The sequence below is a fragment of the Chelonia mydas genome, chromosome 17 (assembly GCF_015237465.2).
Source record: "Chelonia mydas isolate rCheMyd1 chromosome 17, rCheMyd1.pri.v2, whole genome shotgun sequence".
In the NCBI taxonomy this organism is placed as follows: domain Eukaryota; kingdom Metazoa; phylum Chordata; order Testudines; family Cheloniidae; genus Chelonia; species Chelonia mydas.
In genome coordinates, this window is record NC_051257.2 from 2443851 (window position 1) to 2469333 (window position 25483).

Sequence of the window (25483 nt, forward strand, 5' to 3'; positions counted from 1 at the left end):
CTCTCTATATATACACATAACAAAAGGTGCAGAGAAGGGCAACAAAAATGACCGGGGTATGGAATAGCTTCTAGATAAGGAAAGATTGACAAGACTGGGACTGTTCATCTTAGAAAAGAGATGACTAAGAGGGGGGATATGATAGAGGTCTATAAAATCACGAATGGTGTGGAGAAGGTGAAGAGGGTAATATTATTTCTCCCTTCATATAACACAAGAACCAGGAGTCACCTGATCAAATTAATAAGCAGCAGGTTTAAAACAAATGTAAGGAAGTATTTCTTCACACAACGCACAGTCAACCTGCGGAACTCATTGGCAGGGGATGTTGTGATGGCCAAAACTATAACTGGATTCAAAAAAGAACTAAACAGGTTCCTGAAGGATAGGTGCATCAGTGGCTATCTGCAAAGATGGTCAGAGATGCCACTGCATGCTCCCTTTGGTTGCCTCTAAGCCTGTCTGCCAGAAGCTGGGACTGGACGACAGGCGATGGATCACTCGATAATTGCCCTGCTCTCTTCATTCCCTCCGAAGTATCTGGCACCTACCACCATTGGAAGACAGGACTACTGGAAACGGCTCATTGGTCTGATCCAGAATAACCACTCTTATCTAAGTTTTATGTTACAAGAGTGCTCAGAACTCTGAATTTACAGATTTCCCGATGTTTTTACACCCCCACAAAGCTCAGATGGTAACTTCTGAATTAGGTGCTCTTTGTCTTTTTGAGAAATACAAGGACCTGAGTGAAGAACATCTGAAAATTAGCTATCAGACAGACTCATTTCAAACCACACATTAGAAGTGGAAGGATCAATACAATACTGGATGCAGCTGTGTACTACAGACCTGAAGACAGCCTCTCTCCCCGCCTAGCAGGAACAGAGCATGCCATTAGGAACAGGTCTCCTAAGCAGAGATTCAATTGATTTGAAGCCCCTGAAGACCCATGCAACACGTTTTATAATCTGACACAAGGAGGAAATTAAAGAAATTACTACTGCGATCATGAAATGCTACCAAGAGCTCGGCAATTCAAAGTGAAAACTTGCCCCCTATCCATTGCTAACTTTGGTGTACCTTTCCTTCCAAAGACCCCACCGCCTGATGCAAATTGCTTGGCTTCTTTAACAATCTTGACATTTAGAGAGATATTTTAGCAATACACACCAACACATCTAGACATGCACTTGTCGTACATACTAATAGACAATTCACAGCACAAACTCACTCTGTGCTCGCATTACCCCCCTAATTAGTAAAGTACATGAATCTGCATATTCTCAATTTTCTTTCTTGTTTTCCCCATTGCAGAGAAGTGGTAGGAGGGTTAAAGGCGATACTGACAAATGATTTGCTTCCATCACATCTAATTGGTTTTCAATCCTGAAACACACAGAGGAATCCAGAAGTTCTGATTCATCTTTGTTTTCAGACTTTCCCACCTGCTCTCTCACACCAAGAAGGGCAGCAACCCATGCCAGCTAAACAGCCATTTGGGTGCACTCATCACCCCACAATTATGTTTAATTAGCTCAACTACTTTAAAAGAGGGTTTTGTTTCCCCTTCCATCATAAAGCCTGGGACTGGCGAAGGGATTACTTTAATTCTGACCACTCCTGAAAACTGGGCCAACAAATAGCTACTCCTGCTTGTTACTTGCCCATTGAATTTCACAGAGTGCAACTGTTTTGTTTTTTCAATGATGATAGGGCAAAGGTGACTCTCGTTTTTGCTCAGTCGGAATGATCTACCCCATTCCCATCTGACCCCAAAATAGTCTCACTGGTTCCCCTGAGACTCCAGCAGTGTTTTACAGTCAGACTACTCACATCAATGCATTGGTGAGCTGCTACATATTCAAGGTGAACATGGACAGTGCAAGATACAATCTAAGGAGAGATGATGTCTTTTTGAACTTCTGTTTGAAGCACACATGTAGTCTGCTCTCCTCTCAAGCAATATTTACAGTTGCTATGTGTAGGCAGGTGGGACTCACCCTTGTGGCGCCTCCTGCTGGTCGTCCTTGGAAATTAGCTCACCAGCCTCCAGAGCGCCCTCTGCAGGCCGGTGTCCCGCTTGTCACTGGCCTCCATGTCCCTCCTGGACCTGGTGCCCTTGCCTTGGGTGCTGCCCCCCTGGCAATACCGCCACTCTCTGGGTCTCCCCACCCAGGGGAACCCTCACCCACTATCCCCACCTCGCCTCAGTCTTTGGCTACTGACCAGTCACTCTCTAGTCCCCGCTCACTGAGGCTGACTGCAGTACATAAGCCACTTATCACAGGCAAGCGGGGTTTGGACCTGCTGCCTCTGCCTACCCGTGGGGCCTGTTTAGGCCCCGCACAAGGCCCTGCAGCCTGTGGGATTTCCAGGCGGGAGCTCCCCAGCACCTCTCACCTTCCCCCAGCGCACCCCACCTCAGGTTCCCAGGTATGCTCCCCAGCAGCCAGGCCCTTCTCCCTCTAAAGGCAGAGAGAGAGGCCACTCCTGGCTGCCCTGGCCTTCTTATACAGGCCAGCTGCAGCCTGACTGGGGCATGGCCCAGCTGAGGCCACTTCCCCAATCAGCCCAACTTCTAGCCCACAGCCCCAGCCCTTTCCAAGGGCCGGCTTTTCAGCCCTTCAGGGCAGAAGTGGGTGACCACCCCGCTACACTATGCAAAAACCAGAAGGCTTATACAAATCTGATCACTGAAAAGAGTGTTCTACTTAGAAATAATTTTGTACATACACTGAACACACCTCATATTTCTTTTCCCATTTCTTTTCCCACAAAGAGCCTTGGTAGTAAAGATGGGCACTTGCTCCTCTGAGAGCTTATTTTCTACTGCTAATTCCCCATCAGAGATCAGCCTTCTGGTGTGACCAATGATTCCACAGCAAACAACTATGATGTAAGAAGATGGCGGCGACATCATATGATGAACAGTAGGCTCAGATGGACTCAAGCAAAGACGCTCTATTCAACCTGCAACATTAAAAAAGGAAGATACAGGAGAGTGTGTGTGTGATAGCACAGAAGGATTTCTAAATAGAATATTTTACAAAAAGTCTGCAACAGGATGACCTGATGTGGAGCTTTCCAAGACACCTGAATACTTAAGTACAGACAATAGCTTTAGGTGTGACCAAAGGTCTGCAAAGCTTTGTAAATATAAGGTTTTGGAGGTGTCACAGCAATCTAGCAATCCCCAGCTCTCAGAACGCCCTGAGGCTGCACTGGATCAAAAGACGACGCTGAACTTAATTTGACTTGTCTTCTTCCCACAAGCCATGTCACAAACTTTAAAACAGAGGGATAGGCAGATATGCTGTATTTGCACTTAAAAAAGAAATGTCTGCCTCGAGTTTTAGCCAAGTGTAAACAAAACCCAGAAAAGAGAAGGGTTACTGGGGAGATCAGAGACCAGAAGCACACGATGATGGGACAACATGGATCGTATCAAACCATCATTACAAAATACATATGCAAATGCATGGTTTTCAACATTGACTACTCAAAGGACACAAACATTTGCTAAGGGAAAGAATAAATGATTTGTGGGTTTAGCCTACTAGGCAACTAGAGAGGTTTCAAGAGAAAGCACAAATCTTAACTGGTTAATAACCATTACAAATAAATGAACGTGCCACATGCATTCAGATACTCTGGTGATGAGGATCAGCTAAGATGCACTGAAGTAGGAGAATGCTGTTGTTAAACACTTCGAAAACTAAACCAATTAATTACTTTCTTATGTCAAGACTGCTAGTTCACACATGTGCCCTACCTCAGAGAATGCTACTGAATTTCCTAGAAATGTACTTTCACCACTGTGCCATCTTAGTTAGTCCTCCACATTTCACAAGGAGATATAGACACACACACACACACACACACGATCTGCTAAGTGCTGCAACGTTTGTTTCTTGAATTCAAAACTTCCAAATGAAAGGAGTGCAGATCCTGTGCTGGGGTCTTAGAGACTGGGCCCCTTTACTGCTCCCAATTCGAATGAACCTCTCAGGTGCAATACAAATTCAGAGATTTTAAGGCCAGAAGGGATCATTAGATCATCCAGTCTGAGCTCCTTGATAAGGCAGGACAGAATTTCACCCACTTACCTGTTCATTCAGCCCAGTAATGTGAGTTTGACTAAAGTAAAACAACAAACAAAATAGGATGTACTTCCCAATAATCGCTCCCTGACCAGCGAAACTGTTTTCTGGACTTGGTTACGCCTTTCCTATGCTCTTTATTCCTAATATAAAACCTCTACTTTGGAACAGAGGAGTTGCTCTACACCAGAGCAGGTTAGTGGTCCAACCAGTTCCATCTCCCCTAGCTCATCCCAGCACCAGCTACTCCAAAGGTAAAAGCACAATGAATAAACTGCCCAGAGAGTACGTTTTGGTTAGTGACTGGCTTATGACATGAAAGTTTCTCTCTCATATAAAATGTTTTTTAATCCTACATGATAACTGGATGTTTTTATTAGATTCCAAGACCAACTATTCCCAGTTAGCTGTAATTGTTGAATGAAAGCTACAGTACCTATGCGTGTATACACACACACACACACACACGTACAGTACAAAGCTGCCTTTAAACAAACAAATTATGCCATGTTATGACAATAATAAGCCCACAAAAGCAATGAAATTCAAAGTTAAGGGTGCAGGGTTGACTTAATACATCTGTGTGGAAAGAGGGTTCTCTGAATATTAGGCTGACTTCACATAAGACTCTGGTTGAAGATGGAATGTCAGACAACTCTGAATTTCTGACTTTGCTCAATGCATAGGTAAGGTGGGGAATGGCCTGCTGAACTAGTTTTAAACCAGTTCAGGTGAATATGGTTCACATGCTGTTGGGTCAGGCCAGCGTGGACGGACAATAACTCTTTCATAACTATCATAGGCTAGGACACAGGATTCTGAACTAACTGACTTTGTTCAGATTGGCCAGATAATCAGCGTTTCAACAAAATTAGTCTGAAATTGTTTAAATCCCTTCCAGGAAATACTATTTTAGCCTGAGGTTCTATAATGAAGGTCCAAAGAGGTGTAGTGCTGGGATAGAACCAGGCAGCCTAAATATTAGCTGGCCCCAAAGGGCCATTCTCTATTGATGGGCTCTTGTCTCTAGAGAAGCAGGGCTAGAATGATAATCTCTACAAGAAAACCAAGTTTTCCTTGGGAGTGAACATTTACACAGCAGCCCCAAGCATCTCAGAAGCAACTGGCATGGTTCATAGCCCTTCCAAATGTGAATCTGGCTGGGCAGCTAAATATTTAAAGCTAACTATTTATTGCTTGAAAATTAGTTACCCCAGGATCACGGATTTCTCACCCAAGTCTTGATCCTATTTCAGGGACCCCTTCTGCCTCCCAATGTAAGAAGGGCCACACTGGGTCAGACCAATGGTTCATCTAGCCCAGTATCCACTCTCTGACAGTGTCCCACAAAAGATCAGTGAAATTTAAATACACTTCACCTCCAGGAAAATAGACAGGAAGTCCAAGCAGGAAGGCTAGACATGGATAACATCGCCTCCGCCTGGGTTAATGATCAACAGAGTTCTCAGCAGTGTGCTAAAACACACCTATGCAAACGCACTGAGGTAATCGGAAAAAAATATCATGGGGAGAAACACTGGGGAGTGACAGGCCTTTCCCATGGTCTATTTGACACATTAGGATGAGTGAAAAAGGAAGGAAAAAAGGGAAGAAATTTCACTCAGCTCAGCTGGTATAATCAGAAACAGGCTGATCGTTCTAAGATGCTAGGTAGAGAGCAGCATGGAAATGATGCTCAGTTCACAACTTCTTGCCATGGAGGATGGAGCAGAGAATTATATTGTTGCCCAAGCATCCAGGGAAATATAGTTTGCATGCCAGGAAAGTAATATCGATATTCAGTGCTGATCAAAAGTCTCTACTGAGCTTTTAAATGGGAAAAGATCTAACCAGTCTATTTTGGGTTTTCAAACATCCAAAACTACAAGTGACCCTTAGTTCACAAAATGAATTCAACTGCAGTTGAAAGCAGCAATTTGAGCTACTCCGGGAACTCCCTTTCCCTTGAATCTCCATTTGTCTGCAGCTCCCTCTTTAAATCTGAGGTGTCAGCAATTCTCACTATAATGGTAAAATATTTACAAAGACAGAAAAGCAATTAAAGATCTTCAATAGAACTCCACATTTCCCGAGACACAGAAAAGCCTCCAGGATACAGAAAAGCAGCATCCACCTATTTCATGGCTGAACACATGCCTCAACACAAGGAATTACACTGAAGATTAAACTTTACACTACAAAGTTAGATTTCTAGATAAAGGCTTCCTCTTAAAGCAATGGGGAAAGAAAATGAACACAGGTTAGGGCCTAAAGTGAGGAGTGGATAGGAAGAAATGAGTCAATAAAATGAGTATTAATTACATTGTGTACAAAATCAAAAGCCCTATTAACAATTTGTAACATCCCTTGTATGTTACACAAATTCTGAAGGAAGCTGGTTACTTTTAAGCAGTAGCACTATCCTGTGTATTCCAATTCTGCAAAGACACTTCATGACTAGTTTTAACCCTTTGCTGAAAGGAATTCTACCGAGAGTTTTAGTTGCCTTTTTCTTTTAAAGCAGAGGTTCTCAACCTGCAGCCCAATCAGCGCACAGCTGTGGCCCACGTGACATCCTCAGGGCCATACAGGTAATATACATATTGTGTTGGATGTGGCCCACATATCACAGAGAGCTGCATATGCAGCCCACAATGGTAAATAGGTTGAGAACCATCACTGTAAAGGATTCCAAAACTCACATAAAACATTTTTGGAGAAACTGGTAGTTCTACATTCCTCCTTTTAGTCTGAAACACAGTCTCTTCAACACAGAGAGTTTAGCTCCCATAACTGGGAACAGGCCAGCATTGAAAATAAAAGTATCATTAAAGATCTTTCTCAGTTTACAAAATAGCAAATACAACATATGTATAAATATTTCCGTATTGTTAAAATGCTTTTATTAGTGCTCTAGCTAGTACTCGTGTCCCCCCTTACCATAGTATCTGGGTAAGGTTTAATCTTTGTCACAGACTCCATGAGGTGGGAAAGTGCTCTTAAGCCAATTTTGCAGATGGAGAACTGAGGCACAAAGACGAAGGGACAGATTTTCAAAGATACTCAGTTGTCCAAAGCTACAGCTAGGCTCCAAATGGGATTTTCAAAAGCACCCAAGTGCCAAGGGGAGTTAGATGCATCGACAGGCACCTAAATACCTTTGACAATCTGGCCCTAAGTAACTTGCCACAGGAAGTCTGTGGTGGAGCAGGGAACACCCTGACCACTGGACCAGACTTCCTCTCTAAGAAACAGAAGGCAGAGAAAGAGACCTGGCAGTAAAATTAAGGACAGTTTGCTACCGTCTCAGGGCTGAGTAACATATTTCAAGGACTAATACATATAATAAGATACCAAAACCTTGTGATTAACCCTAAAGAGTGAGGGCAGACAGCAAGTAGAGTGGAGACTGACTTGTAGAGATTACTGTAGGTGTCTTCAGGTAAAAATTCTTGGGCATTTACAGGTCCACCTCATCTACCCTGATCTTTCCAATATCTGCTGTGACCACTGGTTGAAATTTTAGGTCCTATACAGGAAAAAGCTAATAACTAAATGTTCCTCCCACTGAGTTCAACAGGAATAGCAGCTGGCCCTAAATCAAGATACAGTTTTAATGGTGGTATTTTGATAAACAAAAGAGTCTCTTAAATGTTGATTTTAACCTTGTGAATGAGAGAGATTCAAGGTGCAGTCCAGCTGACTAAACCACCAACTCAGAGCCTGAACACAGGAATCATTTTTTTGCTGATGCCTGAAAGTCAGAGCCAATTCGCTAACTGCATCTACTTACGAATACACTCATGTAAACGTTCCTGGCATTAGCAATCCAGGTGCTGTCTTTACCATTCCACACAGAGAACAATGTTTTGGTGCAGCAAAACCTTGACATCTGATTTTGCAGGGAATTGTACAAGGATCTGTGATTTCTAACTGAATTCCTGATTTGCAAAGCAAAACATTCTAATGTAAGAACAATCAGCTGAAAAAACTCCCCACTATCCAATCACAAAAACCACACCACTGTTCCCAGTTTAAAACCCTGTCCCAGATAAATGTGCTAATCCAACACTGGGCCCTAGATGAAGGGCCACAAACTCTTTAATGCCGGTTAATCTCAATTTACAGAAGGCTGAGGACAGAGCAAGCTCCTCTGATAACTGAGTTATCACCAACTCCAGGAAAGGAAAGAGTTCGGTCCTTCCAAGCAAACTGCAATTGCAGCTGCTCCTGGACACAGCACCCTTGGGCGATCAGACCCTCAGAGACAAGAAAAGTTGAGTTCTCCTTCCCCTCGGCACCATTTTTGCATGCCTCTCTCCACAGACAGTTTCAGATTGTGGGTTAAATATTTGAGTAATGTATATAAATCAAACACATCTATAACCACTGAAATTGTTACCTAGCTACCTAACATAATCAAGACATTATAAAGTAAATGTTTCAGCAAATACCAGCATTTATCCTGATACAGAAAAACAAAAACAACAACAAAAACCCAACACATTTGCTGCCTCAGATCCCCCAAAGCAGAGACATTGAGTTGTATTTACACAGAGACCTTGGATACACTGTTAGATTCCCACATTCACAGACACAAATGGGAGAGCTGTGATGTTTACAGGCAAAGTTATCAATTAAACAGAATAACTAATTACAAACATGTCAGGTCAAGGATGGAAGGCTTAGAAGAACCTCATTAAACAGACAAAGCTAACAAATACATAGCACCAATTGTTTAGTCTTAAACACAAGGGAGATGCAACAGTGGCCAGTGACCAATTTCTATGACAAATCTAAGAGAGAATACTCATCAAGCTATATCTCAAATGCAAAGTGTCCAGATTTCTGGTGGAAGCTCTTCACAATAGGAACACTGCACCAGCTGGGTTCATGCCAACATTTTATCTAACTATTCTCAAGCTTGTCTTGGTCTCTTCAGAAAACAAAACAGCAGCTGATTTCTTGAAAGAACCACCAGGCATGATTATACACTACCAGTGTCTACCTTGAGACTTGATCCTCCCCTACTACCAACTCCCCCAAAGCCACTATTAATTATTAATTAATATGCCTATTTGTAGGTGCATTTAAATCAGTGTGTACTGCTGGAGGGACTGGTTATTCAAGAAGCTTAGCAATGGGACATGGAGCCTTTCAGTTTGAAGCTGGCCAAAACTGGTAGTGACTTGTAATCCCTATCCACCCACGGCTCTTCAAACATAGCGCCGTCTACTGTTGCAATGGACAAATCTTGCTGCTTAGGGCAGTACACAAGCTAGACTCCAGCTTATACATTTGAAAAAGAGAGGAGGGGATCTTCAGAGAGGAGGACAGCAGGTGCAAGGGCTGACAGTTCGTGATCCCCGCACAACTTGCTAGCCATTGGAAAGCAGAGTTTTGGAGGGTGCCACTCCATTTTTTGTAGCATCAGTTGTCCATTATCCTGAACAGAAAGGAGCTAGGACACTGACTACGAATGGATGAAGATTTGGAACAGAAATCGGAGGGGGACACCAAAACATTTACCAAAACCCCAGGGTGTCACAGTGTTGCCATGCATTCCCTTAACTTTATGTATGTTGATGGACTCCTAGCATTAACCAAGTAAGAGTCTGTACTATCAGCATGCAACTAAGAGTTTATCCCAAAGTTTCAAGTTTCCAGGCTGTCCTTGCAGAAAACAGAAGAGCAGCTATAGCCTGGCAACAAAAGTACGCAATCCCTCCTCCCGCTCCTCAACCCACACTTTATAAGAGAACACTCTCGGGTCTCAGAGCCTGGGGCGGTGTGGGGGAGAAGAAAGTTTACAGAAAGCTGAAATTGGAGGTTGATAAATTGTTGCAGTCTAGTAAAGCATGGTAGAAGATAGAAATGAAAAGGCTAATTTGCTGACTGAAAATCCTCTGTGGCTATTTTCATAGCATTCCCCGATATCTGATACCCAAGCCTGAAGTACTACAGGAATTTCAGTCTCAGACTTTAAGAGGACAACTCCTTTCTAAAGCCTCTGCTGATACAGGCAAAGACTTTCACCAGTGACTAGTGATTTTGGATGTCCATGTTATAAAGAATCTGATCTTCAGAAAAAGCTGAACACCTACCCGCCGAAAAACCCGGGAGCTCGAGGGAATCTCAAGTTGGGCACCAAAACAGGAGCTACTCAAAGTCACTTGTGAAAAGCTTGGCCATTGTGTAGACTAGACTCCCCGTTGCCCTGGATTACTGGCCCTACGTTAAAGGGGAAGTCAGAATTACTAACCAGAAAAGATGCTTAAAAGAAAAAAGCCATTAAGACAAAAACTGTAGGAGTATTTTCTTGCAAACTGTAGAAGACCCTAATCCAAAAGGCAAAGTGAAGAATTCTCCTCCCACCCCACCCCAGGCAGCTGTCCTGCTGTTTCCAAAGACAAACAACATTCTGCATTTCTGACCAAGCCCCCCCCAGCCACATGATTCAACCCATCTTTGCGCTCCTGGGCAAGTGTTTCATCAGCTCAGTTCCTGGAAGGGCAGATACTGTGAGAACACAGAGTCTCCTCCAGCCGGGAAGTGACACAGGCTGAGTCTGATTAAGAAATTCAGCTAAAGAAGGGTAGATTTTCCCTCCCCGCCCCAGACTCCTCCGTCCTCGAGCCGGGTCGCCTGCCTGCTGGGGCTGGCATGGATTTAGCAGCAAGTTAAAGCGCTAGCGGCACAAACAAGCGATAACCCCCCGCTGCCGTTCCCGGCCCAGCCCCTGGGCCGCCTCTCCCCAGGGCTCACAGCTGCTGCCTCGCGAGCGGGACAGACTTTCCCTGGCAGCCCAGGCTCGCGGGCAGCCCACGCTGGGTTCAGTGTCACAGCGCAAAACTCTGCCGGCCGGAGCACTACCCCCCTTACTACCCCCCCCCCCCCCGGCGACCGGGGCATGGCTCCTCCGTGCATTACTACTACCCCCCCCCGCCCCCCCGGCGACTGGGGCATGGCTCCTCCGTGCATTACTACTACCCCCCCCCGCCCCCCCGGCGACTAGGGCATGGCTCCCCCCGTGCATTACTACTACCCCCCCCCCCCCCCCCCGGCGACTGGGGCATGGCTCCCCCCGTGCATTACTACTACCCCCCCCCCGCCCCCCCGGCGACTGGGGCATGGCTCCCCCCGTGCATTACTACTACCCCCCCCCGCCCCCCGGCGACTGGGGCATGGCTCCCCCCGTGCATTACTACCCCCCCCGGCCCCCCGGCGACTGGGGCATGGCTCCCCCCGTGCATTACTACTACCCCCCCCGGCCCCCCGGCGACTGGGGCATGGCTCCTCCGTGCATTACTACTACCCCCCCCGGCCCCCCGGCGACTGGGGCATGGCTCCTCCGTGCATTACTACTACCCCCCCCCGGCCCCCCGGCGACTGGGGCATGGCTCCCCCCGTGCATTACTACCACCCCCCCCCCGGCGACTGGGGCACGGCTCCCCCCGTGCATTACTACCACCCCCCCCCCGGCGACTGGGGCACGGCTCCCCCCGTGCATTACTACTACCCCCCCCCGGCGACTGGGGCACGGCTCCCCCCGTGCATTACTACCACCCCCCCCCGCCCCGGGACTAGGGCAGGCTCCCCCCGTACATTACCCCCTGCCGCCGCCCCGGGACTGGGGCATGGCCCCACCACGCACTGGCCCCCGGACACGGCCCCGCACTCACAGCTGGTTGATGGCGTTCTGGGAGATCACCGCGTTGTCCGAGAAGTAGGGGATCATCCTGGGGCAGCGGCAGGGGCGGGCGCGGCCCGGGCCGGCCCCGAGCCGGCTGCGGGTCATGCAGAGGCGCTGCGGGCCCCGCGGGGGCAGCCAGCGGACGCGGCGGAGCCCGGAGCTCGCTCGGCGCCTGTGCCCGGGCAGCCACGCGCCGCCCAGCTGTGCGCCGGCTCCCCGCCCCCGGCCGCAGCGCGCAGGCGCGGCCCGGCCCCCCACGTGGCGTCCCCCCCCAGGGCCAAGTCACGGGGCTGGGGCGGCGGGTAAAGCGGAGCCCCGCGTGGCTGCTCGGAGCCGGGCGCCTGGGCAAGGCCCCCCCTGCAGCTGGTGCTGGGGGGGGGGGCAGGCCGGACCTCCTGGGGCAGGCGCGGGGGGGGGGGGGGGGCGGGCGGGGGGCGGGGGGGGGGGGGCGGGCGCGGGGCGGGGGGGGGGGGGGGCGGGCGCGGGGGGGGGGGGGGGGGGGGGGGGGGGGGGGGGGGGCAGGCCGGACCTCCTGGGGCAGGCGCTGCGGGGGGGGGGGGGGGCAGGCGCTGCGGGGGGGGGGGGGCAGGCGCTGCGGGGGGGGGGGGGGCAGGCCGGACCTCCTGGGGCAGGCGCTGGGGGGGGGCGGGGCAGGCGCTGGGGGGGGCGGGGCAGGCGCTGGGGGGGGCGGGGGCAGGCCGGACCTCCTGGGGCAGGCGTTGAAGATGCTGGGTGGAGACGTTCAGCTCAAAGGGGAGAGCAGGCCAGTAACGCCCAGGGCTTGGCCTCACCCCGGAGCTCAGACCTGCTCCCCCCAGGGGCATGCCACTTCACGGCCGGGGAGCGTCCACAGCTGCAGGGGCTATGCCCCTGGCCCCTCCCTGCGACTGGCTACCCCACCCACAAGGGCTGATTCTCCCTTCCCTTAGGCAAGTTTGACAGCAATGGCCCACGTGTGATTAGAAGGGAACTCTATTCCCCTTCACCGCCTATCACTCAGATGAGAATTAAGTTCCCTAGTGGGAAGTTTAGAGGAAGCTGTTGCATGCTCGCTGTCTAACTTAATGACATTGCTCCTACAGCAGCCAACTGGTAAACTTAATAGAAGTGTATTATTAATGCCTGAGCAGCAGGCTCTTCTTTTCCTCCAGCAGAGAATTACACATAGAGGCAGGAGATTTGTTCCATCAGCCCAGGCTGCTGTAGGGGAAGATAGAAACACAAGCACTGTAAGGAAGAGATGAAGACGGGGTAGCCAGTCTGGCTGTATTAGCTAAGGTGTGAAATCAGTTATTTGCATAAACACCCTCCATGAACATAAGCAGACATTAGTCAAGCTTTATTAACTTTCTTGTACCAACATAGCCCTTTTCCAAATAATTTTGGCAAGTTTTATTATTTTCTGTCTCACTTATTTCACCACATGATGAATGTGCACTAGCACAGAAGTGAAGCATTTGGCAAGCAGAAAGCAGGGATATTAAAAGCAATATCCAACCATCATTCTGCTAGGTTTCACACACTGACCCTATTCTCATCTCCCTTTAATTAGTGCAGTATCAACTTTAACCAAAAAGTAAAATTTCACATCTACGCCATAATGATGGGCACCAGGAAACCTGTTCCAAGATGCTTTGGGGATAAATCATCATACAAGATGTTTAGAAAAATAAGTTTAGCTACTACCACGACAAGTGTTACAATCTACTAAAGGAAAAACAGTTTTAAAAGGCTACTGAAGAGTTTAGATTTCAGAGTAGCAGCTCTGTTAGTCTGTATTTGCAAAAAGAAAAGGAGTACTTGTGGCACCTTAGACACTAACCAATTTATTTGAGCATAAGCTTTTGTGAGCTACAGCTCACTTCATGCGATGCAACTTCATCAGTTTAGACTCGACCTCAAGGACAAAAGCTGTTCGATACATACAGCACTGCACTGGCACAGCTGTACCAATGCAGCACGTCTAGGGAAGATGCTAGGCTGATGGGCGAGAGTTCTCCTGTGGGCATAAAGAAAACCCACCTCCACAACAGGAGAAGCTCTCCCTCCGACCTCGCGCTATGCACACAACCGCCTATGGCAGCATAACTTGTCTGGTGCGGGGTGGTTCAGTCACACCTCTGAGCGACAGAAGATGTGTAGGATAGACATAGGCTGTAGTCCAGACAAAGCTTTAGCCTCCAATGTCTAGCAAGAGACCTGTAACCAGGGAGGACTTTACAACTCACCAACTCAACCCTGCTGCTACACCTCTTATTAGGTTATTTAACACCCAGTTAATCTGCCAGTCTTGAATCCTCTTCCATGCTACAGTTTATGACACCAGGAGTCAGTCCACAATTCGTATTCCTGTTTGGTTTATGCTCAGGATTTTACACTAGTTCCTATTGTGAAACGGAGGCCACGGAGCTTTGTTTCCCCTCCTAAGACTGCTAATGCTGAGCCAGCAAAGCAAGCCTTTTACACTCAGCATGGTGGAAGTACCAACAGCATAAGACTCCTCTAAGAGCTGGCAGTAACATTGCCCTAGTTCTTAGTAAAGGCTGAACATCTGTCACCTCCTCCGGGCGGGAGAGCACATTAAGGAAAATATTTCTCCATACACAAGTAAAATAAAAGATCCACAGCATTTTAACTCCCTTTAATCTTCATCTTTTGCTCCCAAGCCCCTGGTGACAAGGCTCCCAGGAGCAACCCAGGAATTCAGGGATTACTTTAGATCAGATGAGAAACATGCTGTCACTGGGTCATGCTCAAATAAATTTGTCTCTAAGGTGCCACAAGTACTCCTTTTCTTTTTGCGGATACAGACTAACACGGCTGCTACTCTGAAACATGCTATGAAGTAAGCAAGTTCCCCGCCTGGCAGGGAGTCAGAAGGGTAGCCATCCTAATTCACAGATTCCAAGGTCGCCAGGGAGCACTGTGACCATCTAGTCTGACCTCTTGTATAACAGGCCATAGAGCTTCCCCGAAATAATCCCTAGAGCAGACATAGCCAATCTTGATTTGAAAAACTGTCAGTGATGGAGAATCCACCAGGACCCATGATAAACTGTTCCAATGGTTAATTCCCCTCACCGTTACAAAGTTTAACTTATTTCCAGTCTGAATTTGTCTAGCTTCAGGTTCCAGCTACTGGATCCTGTTAGACGTCTCTCTGGTAGAATGAAGAGCCCATCATGATTATGTTCCCCATGTATGTTCCTATAGACCAATCAGGTCACCCTTAATCTTCTCTTTGTTAAACTAAAGAGATTGAGCTCTCAGAGTTTAGCACTAGAAGGCATGTTTTCAAATCCTTTCATCATTCTTCCGACTCTTCTCTGAACCCTCTCCAATTTGTCAACATCCTTCTTGAACTGCAGACACTAGAACTAGACACAGGAATCCAGCAGCGGTCAGATCTGTGCCAATTACAGGAGGTAAAATAACCTCTCTACTGCTACTTGTGATTCCCCTGTTTATGCATCCAAGGATCACATTTGCCTTTTGGCTACACCAGTGTCCCCCTGGGAGCTCATATGCAGCTGATTATCCACCACAACCCAATTAGTTCTACGTATTGGGCAGGGAGAAGAGAATCACCAAGCCTTTTGTCAGGGGCAGACCCATGTTATCTTTAACTCTTCAGAGAGCCAGCAGTTTGACAGAAGAACAAAGCAATCGGAGAATCACTTCAGGTACCAGAAATAATTTTTCTATGGGAACTACTCCATGACAGACAAGTAGTATACACAAACTAGGCATATTGTGTCTGCTTACTACACAGCATCAATTATGGGTGTAGACTGCAGAGACGCAAGGCACTGACCAGTCACTGCAGTTGAGATGAGTTTATTCTTGGGGGGCGGAGGGAAAAAGTATGTTGGATAAATTAAATTGTGGACAGAGAGGAGGGGATTATAAAAAGTCTTTGTTTTCCTCTTCCTACAATAGAGCAAGGGGCTGGGGGCCACGAGTGGCACTTAACCATTTCAGTATGAGAAAACTGAAAGTGGACAAGTTACTTTTCATCAGTAGACACTTCTAAAAAAAATCCATGTGTTAAGATTCTGCTAGCAGCTGAGTGAAGATCCAGAAGAAAAAAGTACACAGTCACCTTTGAGCATCTGGCTTCACACACTGACTCCCCCCAAAACTCTTCTGTCGAATGAAGACAGACTTCCCTCCCCTTTTCTTTTAATGCAAGAAAATGTTAAAAGGTCAAATAAAACTGCATCATAAAAGGCAAGTTCTTGGGTTATTTAGAATTTAGAGCATGTAGTAATGCAGATATGCACAAGACAACTTTGGACAGACACTTTGAAGACAAGCAAAGTTCACCTGAAAGGATATTTTTAAAAAGCTGGAGTATGAATAAGAAGAAAATATCTAGTAGGATCTGTCACTGCAAGTCTTTGCTGGAATCTGCATTAACTCATGTGTCTCACTGCACACCCAGGAGCATTTGTATATTAGAGTTTAAGAGTCTTCCAAAGACATTTTAAATTTAAGAAGAAGATGCAACACTAGCCAGCTGTCCTCCTGCAAGAGAAGCATTTTGCCAGACTGGAATTAGTCTGTCTTATTGCCAAAGATATGCAAGTCAGGGCACTAGGGAAGCAGGATCCCGTCAGCTCCTCAAGAGCCTGGTGAGAGGGCCCCATCTAGAGTCAGTACATACCAATGTCCACATACAGAAAACAAACCAGCACTTCTGTCCCCATGCTAATGAATAATCTGCACAGTGCTTGAGTAAGGCTCTTGAGATAATCCATTTAATTTACTAAAATGTTGCCCCAACAGCTGCTAGAAATATCTTAATATGTTCTGCAAATATTACAAATGCAGTCCCTTCATAGAGTAGAAAAACCAATGTAGTGATTAATCAAATCACACTTAACATATGGATAATACATTTCTAAAGGAATTAACCCTGGATTAAAATCGGATATTGCATCCCATATGCGGAGACCAACAATGTAAGAGATGCTTCACCAGGGACATTTCATTCTGAGGATAGTGTAAGGTGTCAGCAGGAATTCTAAACTTAAGATTGTACTGAGATCTGCACTACGAACAGATTTCGATGTTATTTCTATGAAAGAAGTTGTGTTGTAAAGATTGAAACATCAGCCCTATGGTCAAATCTCTCTCAACATCATGCTATAAGTCAGGACAGTATGCACTATTCAAATGGCCTGTAGGAATTGAAATATGCAGTTCTCATAGCCTACTTTCTTCAGGGTTAGGGAAACAGCCCCATATTTCTTTGCCAAAGTGTTACCCTGGCATTTCAGGGCTCCAAGCAGAAACTGAAATGTCAGCAAGAGATCCTCAGGCGGGGGATGAAAGAAAAGCATCTGAATTTTGATAAACACCATTTTGGTGTTTTTTAAACTTGCAAGACACAGAAGGCTGTTAAAATATATATTAGCGAAAGGGTAAAGTTCTTCACTCTAGGTGATTCTCCTCAGGTATGCGAAGAGTTAAATGCATTAAAATGCATGGAGTCAAAGCAGTGAGGGGTACTGTTCTAAATGACTAAAATTCTGGAATAAGGTGGGTAAGTATAAGCATCACTGTAAATAGCCCCCCCCCCAGCCCCCCATATAGAGTTTGACACCTTTGAGGTGGAAAAAAGTTTCTTGCAGAGCTGTGGATTCTTGTCAGCATGAGTGGTCAACATGAGGCATGGGTGTAAACTGATGTTAAAATATTTTCCACCCTCGCCTCGGCCCCTGGTGTGCTAGAGTGCTGCATATCAGAGCCAACATCTAATCCACTGTTATGTCCGTGCCCACATTGGTTTGCTGCCTCTCATCAGATGCTAAGATTGCAAGCAGTGTGGGGCACAGACGGGCTTACTACACATGTATACGGTGCTTAGTGCAAGAGGATCCTGCTGGAAGCCCCTCACCCTTTTTTACACTTCTAAGGGATTCTACGGGTGGGTTTTGCAATTAAAACTGCTACTCCTTGCCGTTGCTTTAGAGCCAGCTCCTGTGGTAGGGCTCTTCCGCAGGGGGCTCAAGGCTCATGTCCCCTCTGCTGTGCCTGCAGGACTCACTCAGACGTGCTATGAGTAGGCGTGCCGTGGTGAGTGTGCACAGGGGGAAGCGGCTGCAGGGAGCCTGCAGTGGCAGGGCAGACATGAACAGGCTTTGCCTAGTGTAAGAACAAAAAGGTGTCTGTGTGGACACCATGCTAGGTTACAGTGAGAGTGGTTCAGCTGTGCAGACCATGTGAAAAGTCTCTGGGGGGACCTCTGAACAATAGGAGGGTATGTGCATGAATTTCTGCCCAAGCCTGTTAACAGCGATGTGACAGATAAGGCAGCGCAGGACCTAGACTCATTTTTCTTTCCACATAAGATAGAATTAAGTAAAGTTCTGAAGCTTCTGCTTTACAGAATGCACTCCTCTGCAGAGCCAGGGGAGTTACTGTACGGCTTGTTCCGTCACCTTGAGCATGAGCGTGGAAATATCGCTACGTTGCCACACATCTGTTTCCTGGGTCATTTGTGAGAAGACAAGTTCAAATCAAAACCACCACCATGGCCTAGACGATTAGCTTTGGAGTCTAGCAGCAGCACCTCATGCATCAGCATGGCAGGGACAGATACAGAGGCAGCATGTTTGTCTTCTCCATGTTTGTTAGTAAGAGAAAGCCAAGTTTTTCTCTGCAGTGACATTTCAGGAAGGGTACTGACAGCCTTCTAGAAAGAACTGCATGCAGTCCTTCCCCACTAGGAGCATGCTTGTTCTCCATGCTGGATTTGAGATAAGAGTAGCGAGTGATGTGAAGGAAGAGGAGCAATGCATCTCTCTGACAACACAACATTGGAACTTAACATTTCTTTTTAAATTGCACAAAGTATTAATCACACTCCAAACTGTGCATGAAGGACAGCAGTATTTGAGCTGCAGCTCACTTCCCTCCCACCTTCAGCTCAGGTAAAAGGTTTGTTGACTTGTTCCACTGCTTTGTGCCCTAGAGGCCATACAGCTTACAGAGATAAGCAGGGGCTGAAGCTGGGTCTAAGTGAATTAGACACACAAATCAATGACTATCTGGAAAAAGCCTGATGGTAAAGATACAGGAGAACGCAAATGGGCAAAGCCCAATTGTTTAGAGACCCACCTGACAACTTCTGGAGTGGTCATTCTACCACTCAGGATGGACAAGTCATGTGATCAGGCCTATCCATCCCAGGTGTTTACAAACTGTATCTGTATTAAAAACAAAGCCCACAAATGTGACGAGGTTTTCCCCTCACAAAAGCCCAAACTGTTTCAGCAGCACAGTGCTCATGAGCCAACCACCATGTGCAGCGCAGGATGGAGGGAAAGACAGGGTAGGAAGGAAACTCATTCAATTTAAAGCCTTCATTGTGAATCAAAGGCACATGACTCACCGTGGCAGCGGTCCTTATCTGTCTATACAGCAGCTATATTACACAGCTAGGGGGACTTAACTCAGTAATTAGTAAGATGTCCTGGTGCACGCTGATTAAGAAATAGGTGCTATACAAAACTGTATTTAATCCTGTATCATCTCATTAGGACAGATTCCATTTCTAAGTCTGGCTATCTCAGACATCAGGAAACATTTACACTTCTGGTTCTTACTCACAGTTTTGTAAATAACGAGAGTGGGATACTATGGTGATGAACACCACAGAAATAACTGTAAAGTGAAATGTACTTACCAATTTGATCTGGTCAGCTGATGAGATAAGCATGATCAGGGACTATAATATATGAACCACACTGAATGGCTCTGCAAAAGCTCCACAAGCATTTTGCAAGACAAGTCCTGGATTAAATCTATCAATTGTGTGAAACAGTGATAATACCCAGCTCTCTCAACGCAGATTTCAAAATGCTTAACAAAAGGACATCAGTAGCATTATCTCCATTTTATAGACAGGTAAATTGAGGCACAGAGCAGGGAAGTGACTTTCCCAAGGTTATTCAGCTGGCTCATAGCAGAGCCTGGAATAGAACAGCTGCAGATAATCTACTGTAGTCAGTCCCCTTGCGAAGAGCAAGATGTGCTGGAAATAGAAGGTTTCTGTAGGGAATTAATGTTTGTTGAGCTGAACAAGTTATAAACTTTGGAGTCTTCTTCCCCTCCTATTACCACCTTGAGGGGTGTACTCTACTGCTGGTGGTGCGGGGTGGAGGACTAACAGGCAGTCTAAGCCACGCCATTCAGCAACACCGCTCTAGCTCACTTTGTTTCTAATGGAAGCGTTTTCTATTTGTAATTCAGGAGGTATATTGAAAGCAATGTTCAAGGAAACCTGGTTTCCTGGTTAAAATGACAAAGCCTCCTGGAAACTGCATTCCAAAGCTAAACTCACAGAGATGCCTCCAGCACAGACCTCTCCTGCCCATTCCCTTCAAGGTGGAGAAGGCAGCCTGAGGTTTACATTTTGCTCATTAAGGCAACACCACTGAGAGTTCCATTTTTATTTTCTAAAGTATGTATCTTAGGGAGAGGAATAACCCCAGGGCAATCGTTTCAGTATAGGAAAGGAGAATCACAAATCAGACATCCATAAAGACAAAGGCGAGCATTAAACATCCAGTTTCTCAGTGTCTACTCTAGTATTGAAGTCTCGTATTAAAAGCAGCAGAAGGGAAGATAATGCATTTGGTACTTCTCCTCCAATACAGCTTATTCAAGACAAGGCCACACTCTGCTTTCAGACTCTCCTCTCTCGCGCTCTCCTTTATAAAGGTGTGTTTTTGTTGTCATTAAAAGAAAACCAATACAAAGTCTACGATCACCTGTGTGCACAGAGCCAGAGACGAAGGGGAGACTCATTAGTAAAGCAAGCAGAAACAAGAAGTAATGGTAACAGTAGTATGCTGAGATCTTTAGAAGAAAGCTGCCATATCAGCACAGAGAACTTTATAAGCGTTAAGCAAGTTTCAACACCTCCGTATCAGTCAGATAAACACTCCCATACTCTTTTTCCAGACAGGTTGCTGCAGCAGAGCACCTATATGCGGCAGTGGAATTGCAGATGGAGGTACGCTAGCTTACATTGGTGTGCGGCGCTCAGGTTTAGTGAGGAGCAGTGTGCAGAATGCGAACACCACTTTCTTTCTGAAACACTCAGTGCCAACTGCCCTGAGTCCTCACCAAAGCCTAAGTTACTGCTAGTTACACCCTTTGCTGACTTTAGAGGTGTTATCAGGCCAGAGTGTCATCTTTTGTACCACCACATGAATAAGGATTATTTCTCCAGATCAGCACTTCACAGGACAAGGGTTTTTTGATTGCTTGTTTGTTTAAATTGGAGCTTCCGTGTCCCCGCCTGCATTTCTAACTCTCAGACCTGATGAAGAGTTAATGGTATATGCACCTTTTGATGTTACCAAATAAAGCATCTTCCTCCAAACAATACATTCTCTTCTGCTGAAGACAGCCCATTCACATAACCTAGTCTGAAAGGCTATCACCCCACCCTCAGCAATCTTTGTACTGCTATGCTAAATTGTTAGTGTATTCCAAAAAAACAACTAGGAGTCCGGTGGCACCTTAAAGACTAACAGATTTATTTGGGCATAAGCTTTTGTGGGTAAAAGAAGTGGTGTTTTTACTCACTAAAGCTTATGCCTAAATAAATCTGATAGTCTTTAAGGTGCTACTAGCCTCCTTGTTATTTTTTTGTGGGTACAGACTAACACGGCTACCCCGATACTTGACAGTGTTATCCAAGTACACCATTCCCTGTATCCTCTGAACATTTGTTTCTAATCAGGGATGATTTTTCTTGGGTGGTACCTTTCCCAAATCACAATCCTACACATCAAACCTTTAGGACTAACTCAATCCCTTCTTCTGCCCCATTACAATCTCCACTAACACCCTCATATAAATAAAGCCAGTCTAGATTATAAAAACCCTCTTTCCCATGGAACTAAGAGCAAGTGCATGGCAATCATGCCCTGCTTGTGTGTTGGTGCCCATTTCCACTACCCTGTGTTAGTTTATCTTTTCAGAGTCTAAGCTCCTTGGGGCAAGGACTAAGTCTTCATGAAGCTGAACAGGAGCTAGCCCTGGGTTTATATTGCAGCAGTGCCCTCAGAATAGGTATTCTTACAAACAGAGCGCGAGAGAAGTATGGTGCCCCTGTTTCTGCAATGCTACTTCACAAAGCCTTGATTTGGGCTGTGTGTAACGTTCTCTTTTCACCGCTGCATGTAAAGAGTGTGATGTGAAACACCTGATAGCAGCATTGCAATCACGGACTCCTCATCTGTAGTTCACGGTCAGACTGACTATTCATAAAAACAGGACATTATTTAAAGGACAAATACATGAAAACTGGATCCTGAATGCAGACACTTAAGAGTGTTCTATTACATCGTGTACCCTACCATTACTTGTAACATCCTCCAATGAGTAAAAATAACTTCCCCAGCTAATTCCATCCCCTTCCCTCCTGCACTCTGCTGCTCAGAATCAAGATGAGCTTGGCTGTTGATTGAGACCAAAGTACTGGAAGGCAGTTGCTGGCAGTGTGGTCAATGCTACTACAAAGCCAGGAGGAGCAGCATAAAAGTAGGTGTTCTCACACTGTCCCCACTTTCAATGGTGGCTCATTAAGGTTCATTTTTGGACACTTTTTTGGGGGGCGGGGTGGGGGTGGGCGGAAGACATGTATGCGAGGGAAGGGGGTGGAAGATGAGCTATTTAAAGCTAAATGGACTTTTTCAGGAGATCAGGTTCAGACGCTGACTATTTAAAAGCTTTCAGTAGGTGTTTTTTTAAGGGGTATCCGAAATCAATGCAAGGCTGAAACAAGGTTCCTTGTTTTCTAGCAGCTCAAACCAATTCTGGACAGAGACATGGACAAGCATCCTGCACTTGTGTTCTGTAAACAGAAACGGTTATTATTAACCCCAACATAAAAATTGATAAGGTAACCAACTGAAATAAGGTTGAGACTTTACTATGAAAGTCTGAATCATTCTAACAGATCAGACTAGTGTTTCCTCTAGTCTAGTACCCAGTCTTCAACAACAGCTGGTGGAAGATGCTTCCAAGGAAGGTCCAAGAAACCTAATTATAGAATAGTCTGCCCATAAGAGAAATTTCTTCCTCCTCCATTAGCTAGAAATTGGCTTATACCCTGAAGCACAGGGGGGTTAGATCTGTTCCAAACATCAGACTTTTTAAATCTCAAAAAATATAAAACTGCAGATATTCTCATTACCCACAAGCTTCCAATCCTTTTTCAAAGCTTGTTAAGATAGATCATGTTAGCCTCTGACATTTCTGCGGTAATAAGTTCCAGAGGTTACCATTGTCAAGTAAATAAAGCTGACAAAAGGAAATGATTTTGTAAATTTTCTGGGATCTATACACCTGAAAGGCAATCAGAATAAAATTCAAGGCACCAATTTAGAACCAAATTTTTTTTTTTTTTTTTTTTTTTTTTTTGGAGTTTTCACAATAGCAGATTTGCGATATCTACAGAAAGGCAAGACTCCATACTACTTAGCCAGAATTCTGTCCAGTTTGAGTTTTACATTTTACACCCAGGGAAGTCCCCAATTAATTATTAAATAACTGATAGTATTTCACCAGTTGTGTTGCTTAGAGACGATATATTACATCCACAAAATTACAATAGAAGAACGTTAAGGTTGCAAAGGCAAAACTAAACAGTTAGGAAATGCCTTAATTAAGGTTGTCTGTGCATCCATTCTGTGCACTGAAAGAGGCAGGGGTCCTTTTAAAAAAGGTATGTGATCATATAATTAAAGATCACGTATCATAATGCACACACAAGGGGGTCAAATTAAGGTTGCATGGACATCATTGATTCAAGCATTTTTTAAACTCCTAAGTGCTTCACTTTGCACGTTTAATGTTCTTTTAACTTAAGACTTTTGGATGTTAAATATTTTATAATTCTATCACCACAGCTCATAGTGAGTTGGATTTCTTCCAGGCATGTAATGTAACGGTGCTTATGAAAAACGGTGCCAGTTTACATATAATCTCCTAACATTAAAAACTAGAGTGCTTCCTAATCTTACCCATCTGGGAGCCCCTTGCAGGTCTCAGCAGCAGAGTCATTAAATTACTCATTTTTGAGGAGTTGCTTTCGTCACTGCCTTTTATCAGGTGGCAGCAGCTCTCCATTCAAGTGTCAGGGACGAGTCTTGCTGGGCTTTGCTTTAGCACACCCCAATACTCTAGTCACACTCCATTGTTTCTCTAGACACCCAATTCTTTCCTTTGGCTGCACAGCTTCTTTGCCAAAGGAAGTAGTTCTTGTAGCATCTCTGATCAATCTGTCTTCCATAGAATGGCCAGAAGAAAGCTGACCATCCAACAATACTTCTAGAGCTTGTTTTTTAAGCCACTTTATTGGCTCTTCACACTAATGACTGTTTCTTGGTGAGGTCTCCGAATTGAAAGCTGAAGCATTTACATGAAATCTTATGGGAAAATTGGATTAGTTTAACATCGTTTCACTTAAAGTTGCATTTTTCAGGAACATAACTACAATGTTGAGTGAGGAGTTACTGTATTTGCTTTGCAGCCACACAGGAGTTTGCTCTAATCTCCTGGTCGTCACTGCAAAATATACATACAGATAATATTTAGGAGTTACGTATCTATATTGAAAATTGTGCTCTTAAGGCAGAGGACCCCTAACTGTGGGGTGCGCCCCTCTGGGAGGGGAGGGCAGAGGAACATTCAGGGGGATGCAGCTGGGGCCAGGGCCAGCCACCACAAGGGACAGGGAGGGAAGTGCCACCCAGCTCCACTCCTGGCCCTGGGACCCCAGCAGCTGGAGTCAGCCCCTAGCTGGGGCCCCAGCCTCAACCCCCTTACTCCTGTCCATGTCTGCCCTCCCGCCCCAAGCCATGGCCCCACTCCTAGGCCCTAGGGGGGTGGGACATAGACAGAGGTAAGGGGAGCACAACCCTGAAAAGTTTGGGGACCAGTGTCTTAAGGACTTGGAGTTGAGGCAGGTCACCAAGAGGTGACACTTTGGAGGCTGAAAGGATCATGTATCTCCCTGTCTGGCCATTGGCCTTGCGCTGTATGACTATTTGCATACTGAGTCAGGTGTGAACAGAGGAACTGTGAAATTTACAAGAAGAAACAAAGGCAAGGGGGTGTTCTGTATATGAATAAGAACAAAGGATTGGTCTGATATATCTTGGAGTACAAAGACACACTTCACAGGTTTCAGAGTAACAGCCGTGTTAGTCTGTATTCGTAAAAAGAAAAGGAGTACTTGTGGCACCTTAGAGACTAACCAGTTTATTTGAGCATGAGCTTTCGTGAGCTACAGCTCACTTCATCGGATGCATAGCATATCGTGGAAGCTGCAGAAGACATTATATACACACAGAGACCATGAAACAAAACTTCCTCCCACCCCACTCCCCCGCTGGCAACAGCTTATCTAAAGTGATCATCAAGTAGAGCCATTTCCAGCACAAATCCAGGTTTTCTCACCCTTCTCCCCCCCCCCCCCCCACACATACAAACTCACTCTCCTGCTGGCAACAGCCCATCCCCCTTTGAAACCCCTCTTTATAATGCGCATGATAATCAAGGTGGGTCACCTCCAGCACTAATCCAGGTTTTCTCCCCCCCCCTTCCAAAAACCACACACACAAACTCATTCTCCTGCTGGCAACAGCTCATCTTACAATGT

General features: G+C 45.9%; 1 protein-coding gene across 7 annotated transcripts in view; it reads right to left on the reverse strand.

Annotated features, from left to right (window-relative positions):
• SSH2 (slingshot protein phosphatase 2) overlaps positions 1-25483 on the reverse strand; it is a 140386-nt gene that overhangs the window by 54913 nt on the left and 59990 nt on the right. Inside the window, exon 1 of one of the 7 annotated variants that reach the window (XM_037880848.2) lies at positions 11786-11997. The exons of 5 other annotated variants lie outside the window; for them this stretch is intronic. In XM_037880848.2, coding sequence (XP_037736776.1) covers positions 11786-11901 — 116 coding nt within the window. In that variant the 5' untranslated portion in view covers positions 11902-11997. Of the gene's footprint in view, positions 1-2747; positions 2936-11785; positions 11998-25483 lie in introns of those variants that run through there. One more of the 7 variants, XM_043530825.1, reaches the window with a different exon arrangement.